The sequence below is a fragment of the Candoia aspera genome, chromosome 2 (assembly GCF_035149785.1).
Source record: "Candoia aspera isolate rCanAsp1 chromosome 2, rCanAsp1.hap2, whole genome shotgun sequence".
In the NCBI taxonomy this organism is placed as follows: Eukaryota; Metazoa; Chordata; class Lepidosauria; order Squamata; family Boidae; genus Candoia; species Candoia aspera.
In genome coordinates, this window is record NC_086154.1 from 39,341,742 (window position 1) to 39,353,725 (window position 11,984).

At 37.9% G+C, this 11,984-nt stretch overlaps 1 protein-coding gene across 2 annotated transcripts in view; it reads right to left on the minus strand.

Annotated features, from left to right (window-relative positions):
• The window catches only part of SRGAP3 (SLIT-ROBO Rho GTPase activating protein 3), a 212,721-nt gene that overhangs the window by 15,758 nt on the left and 184,979 nt on the right, over positions 1–11,984 (minus strand). For both annotated transcript variants that reach the window (XM_063291622.1, XM_063291621.1), the window contains exons 16-19: positions 9,890–9,995; positions 9,418–9,645; positions 5,680–5,759; positions 170–350 (exon numbers count right to left, since the gene is read on the minus strand). In XM_063291622.1, coding sequence (XP_063147692.1) covers positions 170–350; positions 5,680–5,759; positions 9,418–9,645; positions 9,890–9,995 — 595 coding nt within the window. The remainder of the gene's footprint in view (positions 1–169; positions 351–5,679; positions 5,760–9,417; positions 9,646–9,889; positions 9,996–11,984) is intronic.

Here is an 11,984-nt window from a genome sequence, read left to right on the forward strand (position 1 = left end):
AAATCAACATATAAAATAATAGCAATACCCCAACTCAAGCAAAAGTCTTACATATAGACCAATTTTCCATATTTCCTAGAAGAGCAACCATTATACTTCATATAGTCTACTTTAGTAACTGAATACAAATACAAACATGAGATGCTGTACAGTAAAATTGCCTACTTACATATCTTGTACCACAATATATTGATGTGGTATGAGGCCATCTACACCGTTATGGCGCCCTTCCCACCAGTCTTCAGATGCCCGATGGTACAGGAGAAGTGAAGCTCCTTTCTTGAAGGATAACTCACGTGGGGACCGTCCAATATAGTCAAACTTTGCAATAGCTTCAATCTGTTCCACTTCTATAAAGTTGGGAGAAGAGCAGCAGAAGAACGATCAAATTACAGAGAATTGTTTAAAACTCAGTATAGTTTGTTTGATGCAGTAAGGTATCCCTGGAATGGCATGAACATTTCTTTACCCAAGGACATTTCTGTGAAGGATAGTTTTGCTACTTTCCCTAGAAAACAATGTTAATTGGTACCTTATTGTTAAGGTACTACATAATAGCTTAAGCACAAGTGTGAAAGAAAGGAGGGGTAATAGCAGACAGCTGGGACAAGATTCCCTATATTTTGATGAATTGAAATTGGGGGGGGGGGAATCTTAGAGATTTCAGGTAGTATGAAGAGTTTGCTACCATGGCAGTTTTTTGACTGAATGAAATCAAATAAATGTTTCAAATATTCTTTTGTGCATTAGGGACTTACTGGTTCAGCATTTTGTATAATTACAGATATAATTTGTTTAATTACCTGCAAAATTTCCATCCTGCTTTTCATTAATAATTAGTTCAAATAGCCTTAACAGTGAAAAATAATCTGGTGAGAAGACAGGATGGTAGCCAATCACTTAGATAGAAACTAGCCAACAGAAACAACACATACTGTTTTTGTTCTTCTACTACCTCTGACACTGTTGGAAGGCTTGAAAGACCAGGTTAGGGACAGATCATCATGGAGAAAAATTATCTATGTGGTAAAATATTTGGGCATTGTTATGACTAATAGGAACTATATGTTATTTCAAAATAACTATGTCAAGGTATGGAATGAAATTAAGAAGGATTTACTAAGATGGGAAAAGTTACAATTATTGTTCAGATGAATTTCTATAGTAACAATGAATGTGTTACCCTGAATGATGTTTTTATTTCAGTCAATACCTGTCTTGAAAAATGATGCACCTTTTAAGCAATGGCAAAGAGATATATCCAGATTTATATGGCAGGGGAAGAAACCAAGGGTTAAATATAAAATTCTTCAAGATGCAAAGGAAAGAGGAGGACTAGGATTGCCTGATTTTAAACTGTATTTTGCAGCCTGCTGTTTGGGTTGGATGAAAAATGGGGTGCTGTTGAGAAATAAAAGAATGTTAGAATTAGAACACAACCTGAGATTTGGATGGTATGGCTTTCTATGCTATGATAAAGTTAAAGTTAATGTAGATTTTAAAAATCAGTATGTTAGGAGTATCATATTAAGAACATAGAATAGATATAAACTCAGGTTGTATATGAAAATATCTTTATTGGTTTCTGCACAAGAAGTATTTTATAGAAAAGAAACAACGGGCAAGAGAAATGGTTAACATATCAAGATTTGTTAGTACAGGAATATGGAGAAATTAAGGTGAAGTCAAAAGAACGATTGACTGCAGAAGGATTTAGTTTTAAATGGTTTTCACATGCACAATTAACAGAAAGATTTAATATACATAAAAAGGAAACTGGAATAGAATAACGTAAGACAGAATTTGAAACTGAACTATGTACAAATGATGAACATGTGATTGCTAAAATGTATAAACTTTTGTTCAGATTTGAAACGGAAGAAGAACAAGTTAAAGAGTGCATGATAAAATGGGCTAAGAATTTTGGGTATAATATACAGATGGACCAAAGGGAAAGAATATGGCTAGAAGGATTGGAATTCACATTGTGTTATAATTTAAGAGAGAACTTTTATAAAATGATATACCATTGGTGTATGACACCAGAGAAATTATCAAAAATGTATAAAGGTTGGAAATGTGAAAAACATGAAGGAACATTTTACCATGCATGGTGGACTTGTGAAAAAGGAAAAAAATACTGGATACCAATACATACGATGATACAAAGAATTTTAAAGATGAAACTAGAACTTTTTTATTGGGACTTATGGATAGCCAATTAGAAAAGACTTATGGAAGACTGGTTTTCTATATGGTAACTGCACCAAGACTATTTGCACAAAGATGGAGAAATACTGAAATACGCACAATGGAGGACTGGATTGTGAATATGGTAGAATTTACAGAAATGGCAAAACTGACCTGTTTAATCAGGGATAAAACAGTAAGTACTTTTATAAAAGACTGGAAACCTTCTATGGAAGTTTCGCTGAAAATGGAAAAAAATAAAATGGTGATTTTGGGATTTGCTGATTAAAAAGGGTTGAATATGGGAAGAAGGGAACCATGAAATGTAATGTTTCTTGCACTTTTTCTTTCATCTTTTTTTCTTTTTCTTAACTTTTCTTCATATATATTCAAATTTATATTTTACTTATGTAAAAATCTTCATATATATATATATATATATAGAGAGAGAGAGAGAGAGAGAGAGAGAAATTATCTATGTGGTCACTAAGAGTCGATCCCAACTTGATGACACATAATCAAATCAATTATTACCTCTAATGAAATTCTAATAAAATCTGTTTATCAGAGGTAAAAATGAGATAAGCTTACATATTCTAAATAAGAATTCTCTTTCACACTATCTTCAATTCTCTTTTTTAAATACAGAATATAATCTATTTCCAGCCAAAAGTGGCTTAAAAATAAAAATACTCAGGGTTATGAGTTTAGATCTATTGATGCCATTAGACGTAACACCCAAAATATATCTCCATAGCCAGAGGAAATTTGTACAGAACACTCCAATGCTAGCAATAAACAGTTCTGTGTACTATGTAGTATCATCTTTTTAATAAACTCCTGGCTGTCTGCTGTTCAAACCAGAATGCTGAACAATATGAACCTTAATCAGATCCAGCAGAATAATTTTTATGTTCTTGTATGCTTAAAGGCAGAAAGCAATTCAGAAACAGAATTCATGAGTTATTGTCTCTCCTGGTACAGCAATATTGAGAAAAGCCCCTTAATTTAGATCAGCTTTCCCCTCTACACTGTCTGCTAAAATGCTTTTTAGCATCAGCTGGGCATAATGGGAATTGTATCCCTAAATGTATGAAGAGCTGCATTTGGGAAAGGTTGTCTTAGACCATGTCACCTTGTATGGTCCAAATGAAGTGACATTTAGTAGTATTATGTAGTCTTAAGATGGCCTTCCAAAAATGGCCACACAATCTAGATAAAATATCTAATTCCTCACCAGAGCACTGGACCAGATATGTGGGATTAGACTCAGAGAGGTTATATAAATTCATAAAATAAAACAGCTCTTCCTCTTCACACTTGTGTTATGGTTAATCACCCAGAAACTCCAATCAAAACTATTAACATAGTCATTCAGGCATAAAATTGCCTAAATGGAAGCTTGCTTCTTCGACTTTTTCAGTCAAGAAAGGCTGTTTGTCACCAACACTGAAAAATGAAGGTTGACATCACCCTGCTCCTTTTAAACATTCATCTTCAATTAGCTGACTTATCCTTTTCTCCACTTATGCCCTGAGTTCCAACAAACAATTATGTCAATTTCCCCATATCTTGTATTGGTAAGGCCCCAGATTTAGATATTTGCACCACTGAGGAGAAAGTATTAATGGAACTAAAAACCATAAAAACAAATGAACCAGAGGCATGCTCAGTTCAAGCAATCTACAGGATTCTGGAACAAAGCTCCCTAAATTGTGAAATAAGCCAATCTAAACATTTGTTTCTAGGCATATTACTTTTCACCGATGTCCAGACTGACTTGTGGGAGGGGGGGATGTGATTAAATGAGTATATTGTGTGTTTGTATGTGCAGGATATATGGAAAAACTGTTCTAAAGGTTAGCATGCAGAAGTAAATGAACATAAATAAATGTATCATGAAATGAGGGAATTACATATTCCTCAGGATTTTGCCATTTAATCCTATTTTAATTTTTCAACTGAAAATTATTTTTTATGAGGCAGGGAAGAAAGATGTGTCAAAAACGTTTAATTGGGATATTATTATTTCCCACCCTGTTCAGTGATGTGAGGAGAGATGGCCTTACCCAGCAGCTTCATGTAGATATTAAAAAGGAGGGGGGAGAAAGGAGAGCTCTGGGCAACCCCACAAAGCAGGGGCCTGGGGCTTGGCTGATTCCCTCCCACCAACACCAACACCAACTGGAACCAGCCTCTGAGGAAGGAGGAGAACCACTGCAAAATGGGGCCTTCCACTCCCATCCCCCTCAGCCAGTCAGTGGTATTGAAGGCCACTGAGAGATCAAGAAGAGCCAGGATGGATTCACCACCCCCATCCCAAGCTTACCATAGATCATTGACAATTGCAGCCAAAGCCATCTCAGTGCTCACCCCAGTCTGAACTCTGGCTGGACAGGGTTCAGATTATCTGTTTTCTCCAGGGCCCTCTAAAGCTGAAGACCAACTACCTTCTCAACACCGTTCCCTAAAAAGGGAAGGTTGGAGACTAGACAGAAATTGTCCAGATCAGCTGGATCCAAGGATGGTCTCTTAAGGAGAGGGCATACTGCCACCTCTTTCAGATCCAGTGGAACCAACCTCTCTCTCAAAGAGGCATTTACCACCATATGGAGCCACCCATGTGCCCCCTCCCTGGAGACCATAATCGACCATGAGGGGCATAGATCTAACACACAGGTGTTGCATCCTGACACTAAGCTGAATCAGGTCCATGGCTGTCATGGTGGCCATGAACTTCTGCGCTGTCTCCATGTCTGCCCCCAAGTATGGCTGATTAAAGTCCCCCAAGACCGTAAGTCTGGGGAACTTCACCACCATGGTGTTATAATGTAATATATATGTAAATAATTGTTGTGATAACAGCCCTCAACTCCTTTATACAATAATTCAAATAAATCCAGGAAACAACAGTAGACTGTACAGGAAGGGGTTGTTTGACTGAGAGGCCTTATGGTTAGTGAAACCATAAAGTCTTACCAGTTTCAAAATGCTGTCAGTTATACCTTTTCATACATTTATAGATTTCTTTTTATTCTTTCTTTCCTGGGAAACATATTATAAATTGGAAATGTAAGTTGTAAATGTCCTTGATGCTTATTTTCAAAAAGCATTTTTCCATTTCCTTTTCTTCTTCTCTAGAGAACTGGGGCCACATAAAATAACATTCAATCTGGAGGCGTTTCATGTCAAATAGAAAAAGAGAATGCTAGCTTATTAAGCAGGCTATAAGAGTAACTTCCATATCGCCCTGGAATGCAATTGTAATGGCAATGGGTAGTGTGGGAAGATCCCACGTGGCCTGCTTTGATTACACATCTTTCAAAGCATTTTATTCTGTCAAACACAGAAAGACATCCTCCCCTGCAAACACCCATGTGTTAATCCAAGGAAATTTGATTAGTTATTAAATGCACGTTAGTGTTTCACCAAGTAAATGTTGATAGCTTTTCTTAGACACAATTTTCCATGGCTTGTTTCTGCACTCACCATCATCACTGGTGTGTGGCTCTGTGCCATTGTCATGGTCTCCTTCATCAATAGTGCCTGGCTCACTGTGAGGGCTGTCACTGGAATCAAAAGTAGAATAAATAAATGCACTCAAGTTTTAAAAATGGGGGTAAAAGGGAAAAGAGATGTGAACTCCTTACTAATAAGTAAATGCAGAAAACTTCAAATTGCTCTGAACAGTTTCAGACTTGCAAAATTGAAAACATCTCATGCTTTATAAAAACAGCAGTACCAGTCTGCATACCCAGGATAATGTTTTCATCTTTTAAAAATATTGAAAAGAATATCCTAGATTAATATGAATCCTACCAGGATTAGTTTGCAATACCACTTTACCTTCAGCAAATGTACTACTACCACATTCTCTACTTCCACTGCATCTGCATTGCTGAATAAATATCTTGCTGTTTACTGCTCCTCCTATCATTCTTTCTCCGGACAGTAATAGGAGTCCACTTGAGCAGTTTTCTTTGTGGCAACAAAGCAACAGTGATGGGTGGCACTACCAGTAACCAAATATTTATTGATTGATTGATTTGATTTGATTTATATAGCAATGCCATCTGAGATCTTACCCATCATGCTTCACTCCAGAAAATGACACAAATGTTGGCATAGCTGGGGGAGTTATGAAAGTGCCAGGACAGCCCTAAGCCACTGTTTACACTGCCATGACTTTACTGCTATGGGGAAAATTGTTTTTAATTTTTCGCCCAACTGTGGCAAGCTGAATGCCTTGTTGGAAAGACAAACAGTCCTTTCTCAGAAATAAGCACATGCATGAGATCTGAGTGATGTCTGACAGTAGTGGCACCCTGGGGCAGCATCTATCAGATGAGAGCTTTGATCACGAACAAAAGGGCTGTTGCAACACACTTCGGTCCAAAGGGATCAGAAAAGCCCTTCTTTGAAGCAGCCATCAGATACAACAGTTGTGGGCAGTAGAGGACAGGCATCTGCTTGCTTGTTCTGCTCCAAGTCCCACTGAGTCCCTGAGTTAAAGGGCTTCCCTTGTCTCATGGTAGGACTAGCCTTGGTTCCTATTCTCTTGTTTTGTGCAGTTATTAGAAAGAGTTCTTTAAAGATACCAGAGCTAAATCAAGCAAAAGTCTAAATAATTTTGGGGGAACTTGTTTATTATTTATTTGTTTTACGTATTTCTATCTCAGTGCAATCTCTTATACATACGTCCAAAGGATAAAAATTAGGAGTGAAGGCATGAATCCACATCCTTCCATTTTCCAGAACTAAAGTGCTAATTATGTAGCAGAAGATTGATTATCAGTTAATGGGTTCATGCCAAGCAACTGACTTAGCTATTGTCTGCTAGCCACATTCCCACCTTAGCAGGATGGGAACATCTGTTTTGTGTTTGAGAATAAATTCTAAGCTGACATAATAGGAGACACAGTCTTTGTGGCCTTGTCCCATTTTATATAACAGATCTAATGGAAATAGACATTCATTGATCTGTTCCTTAGATTTTATTCTGTCACAAAAGCCCATTAAGAATGCACTGGTGCCTGGAAAGCAGGAGCTAGACAGCACAAGACAAACTGTCATTGCTATCATCACCATCTGCTCCTGCTGTTATTTGTTCCCATTCCTGCTAACAATTATTTTAAGAAAAAGCTGCTTTCTGAGCAGGATTGAGAAAGAGATTCGCACAAAGTTTTACTATCATCCTAAGTGGCTTCTGTCACCAGTTACGATTGCCTTTTCCCCTCAAGAGCAGCCATTTTAAGTTCTACTTCATTGCTACAGAAACCAGGAAGGAGTAGTACAGGGGACAAGTCACCTTCTAGAGTAAAGTGATCATAAGTTGCCCCAGGTAGTGGGGTAAAGACCATGTAGAATATTACATGAAAAATCTGCTGGAAACTTGTTGAGTCTGAAACAGTTGGCAGCTACACATAAAGTCTCCTTCAGGTCATGGTCAACTCCTTATGTCTTCATGGACACAGTTTTCTTGGCAACAACTTGAAAGTGGTGAGGGGTTGTCAGGCTCAATGGCCATGGTTTAGTTTTCTGGTGTCCTGCTTAATTAGGATGCCAGAAACCTAGACTACAGCCATTCAGCTGGAAAGCTCATCATTGCTTGACTGAAGTGAGTGTGAAAGCCTACATCAGAATATGAAAGTGGCTTACCATTGCCTCCTTTCAGGATGTTTTATTGAGTTCCTAGCCTAACTTACAGTCCTGAGATTCCTATGCAATTATACAGAGCTACATAGAATACAGGGAGGTAAATATAAGGAAATATTCGTGGAAAAATGGATCTCTAGGCTAGGGGTTGTTGGTTTTGGTTTTTATCTTAGCTTCATTACAGTTTGTGTGTGTGTGTGTGTGTGTGTGTGTGTATTTCTTTTTTAGTTTTTTCCCCGAAGATTGCTTCATTCATACATACTTACCTGGGAGCAAGTCCCACTGAACTCAACTGGGCTTATTTCTGAGTAGACGTGTATAGGATTTAATTGTTAGCTTTGGGAATAATGATCAGTTTAGTGTAATTGCTAAGCCCATCAAGACAATGAACTGTTAAACAAGAGTGAACTGTAAAATAAACAAAATAAATGCTTTTAAGAACCTTCACTGTTTGCTCTAATGCAAGCAATGACTTCATGATTGTGCGCAATAATTAAAGTCTAACCCATCCCATGGCAACCTGGTGCCTTCTAGAAGTTTTGGAGTTCAGCTCTCATGAACTGCAACCAGTAAGAGTTGTGGCAGCTGTAATCACCAGAGACCACAGAAGGACCTGATCTCACCTATGAACAAAGTATCACATAGCCAGGAAACAGTCTCTAATCAGCTATTTTTGTTCAAAGTAATGTAAAGCTGATGGAAAAGATGACTGACTCTGGTTAATGGGTATAAGATGAAAGGAATTTATTCTGTCTAAACTAGGGTTAGGAAACCCATGGCTGACATATTGCCCCCAGCAACTCATCTGCAGTGCCCAAAGCCTCACCGGAGTGTGGACACAAGGAGAAAATGCAGTTTCCAGACTGAAAAGACTTGCCACCTGTGTCTAAACAAATCTGCATCAAAATATTCTCCAAATCAGTAAAATGTGTGCTAAAGATTACAACTCTTGATAGTGTTATGTACACAAACGTATATATTTGGATCACTGTTGATGTATTTCTTCTTGCTGGAATCAGCACTACAAGTGCTAAAAGGCAAATAATTGAAGCAAAAAAGGTGGCAAGAGATTGGTAGCTTTTTCAAAGAATAAGGCAGAACTCCACCTTTGGAGAACATAAACTAATGTCAATTGATTGAGAACAATGACAGTAGAGAGTTACAGACACAACTCATGCCCTGATTGTGGACTATTAAGGAAGAACTTGGGTTTCCCCTGTGGAAAGGAGAATGCTGGACTGGATGGAACTGGTTCCAGGCAAACTCTACTTATGTTCTCAAAGGACCTGAAAATTAATTAGGTTCTAACTTCCATTGGGTTCCTACATTCCCACAGCACAACATTATTTGAAATCTTCCTGGGCAACCAAGAGATTTAGAAACAAAAATAATTATTCCTTATACTTCATACACATACAACAATCCATTCCAGTCTGGCCAGAGAAATAACCCTGCATCATCTCACTATTTAAATTAAGAACACCTGAAATAATCGTCCCATACTGAAATAAGAAGAAATTCCTAACCTTCTTAAGATGCTAAAGGCACATATTTCATTCCTAAGTTTCTTACCAGTACTCTTCCCCACCAGTCATGCATTTTTCATAAACAGGTCCTTCCAGTTCCCTGAGGGTAGGGAAGATGGCCTCATGATTGATTATGATGGTTTTGATGACCTCATTGACATGAGCCTGGCAGGACACTGGATCCTGCCCATCTGGAATATGCATCAAAGTTGGTCCGAAGCAGATGGCTAGATTGTAGGGATCCATCATGTTCTCATCACTGTATTGCGACAAGCTGCAAATACAAGTAACCCACAGCTACGACACCAAGCTTCAATTATTACACATATAGTGCTCTACAGGCATTTCCTCCAGCTGGGCAAAAGGCAACAATTACAAGTAATGATGGTCAAGTGATTCCCCTCCCTTTTGCCCAGTGCTAGGTTTGAGGAAAAAGAGAACACTGAAAGGCAAGAGTATTGACCAGGGAAGGCTATTTACAGCTCCATTCCAAGTAAATGGCTAAAGAAAATGCTCACTGGTTAAGGAAAGCAAAGAGGTATCTCATGACAATGATGACAGCTCGTGGCAAGGTAATAATGATTTGCTGGATCTGGTGCACTCTTTCTGCAGGGTTTTCAATTTCTGTAACATAAAAATGATATATGTGTTCAGATTCAACCACTCTTTTATTTATTTATTTGTACATACATGCATAGGGTCACCATGAGTCGTAAACAACTCAATGGCAACTAACAACAACAACAACATCCCAACATTTGTATTCTGTACACTGGACTCGAGGCAGTTCACAGTAGCAAAAATGACAACAGACCAACTCAAGAAAATTCTGTTGACTGGGTTTCTTAGAGACACAATCAAGGGCAAGCCACTTGAAAGTCAACCTCCCCAAACTATCTCCTATTCTGTGGGACAGGTGCTTCTCTTTGCACATCAGGTTGCCCCGTCTCAAACAAGTAGGAAATATTTATAAACTGTCAAATAAAGGTACACAATAATTCAACAGCAGAACTGAGAAGATGTTATGTATATTTGCTATATTATTGGGTGGCAAAATTAAAATTAGAAATGAGCATACACTGACCAAAGTATGAGGTTTGGATCCAAGTCCAGCAATTCATCTTAGACTAAGTTGGGGACCTGGTTCAAACAGATAAAAATGTTCACAGCAAATAAACTGATTGGGTGGGGTGTGGGGATGGTGGTACTTCTTCTGTTTGTCACTACTGGATAAAACTTGCAGACTAATGTGGCTTCAGAGGCTCATTTTAAAAAAGAAAAGAAAAGAAAAGCCAAGTATTTATTTACATGTTCCAACAAAAACTGCATAAAAGCCCCTGATCTGAAGGGAACATACCTGCCAGATACAAAATGAATTGGTTCAAGAATTGTTGTTTGCAATCAGCTTTTAGATCTTGGGGTTTTGTTGTGTTTTAAAGCAGTATTTCTCAACCCTCTGCGACTTTAAGATGTGTGGACTTCAACTTTCAGAATTTCCCCACCAGCATCTTTTAAATGATGCACTTATCCCCTTATTTGAATTTATTTACTTGTTTGTGGTCAATGACTACTTTGCAAATGATATAGTATTTCTTCAAGATTTGTGTATAAATTCTCTTAAAAAGACTTAGTGAGACAGGATGCAGGGCTAGATAGCTCAGTCTAGAAAAAGCAGCCAGCTGTACATAGAGCTGTTTGCAGTGCGTATATGTAATCTTTAGAAGCAATAACAGTGCTTTTTTAAAAATGATGCACAAAGTAATCAGCAGAATTATGAAAATGACATGCAGCATAGAAATAAATATCAAAGCATTTGCACTGTTTCAAAATGTTTTTTGGGGACGTGGAATCTTCAAATTTGGAATGGGAGATGATTTGGTTTTCCTTCCCACCTCAATATTTGGAGCTTTTTCTTCATTTTTTGTAATATGTATGAACAAATATTAAGTATCTCCCTAAGTAAAGAACTTTATTTATTTATTTATTTATTTATTTATTTTCTATCCCACCCTTATTACTTTTATAAATAACTCAAGGCAGGGAACATTCCAAATACTCCTTCCTCCTCCTGTTTTCCCCACAACAACAACCCTGTGAGGTGAGTTGGGCTGAGAGAGAGGGACTGGCCCAAAGTCACCCAGCCGGCTTTCATGCCTGAGGCGGGAGTAGAACTCACAGACTCCTGGTTTCTAGCCTGGAGCCTTAACCACTAGACTAAACTGGATCTCCAATTTCACAATCTCAATCTCTCAAATCTCAAAACTCGCAAAATTTCAGAAAGTGTGACGGGAATCATAATGAATAAAAACCAGCTAGGCCTTTAACGACAGCAGGTAGGTTTTCACTGCCGCAAATGATTGGTGGAATGACTTGTGGGACTGCCTTGAGAGACAATGAATATGTGCTGAAGCTTCAGTAGCCTTAGTGTACTGTTAGCTTCTTCAGAGTATATCTGAAATTGAATTCAGTAATAGCTGTCACGTCCTTATATACTGCTTATGTTCAGTGAAGCAGAATGCCTACAAATAATTGCTAACTGCCAGTAGGGTAAGAGTTGATCCATCATCTCTATTTAAATTACGTGTATGTTTATAAATTTCTACTGTCTCTCTA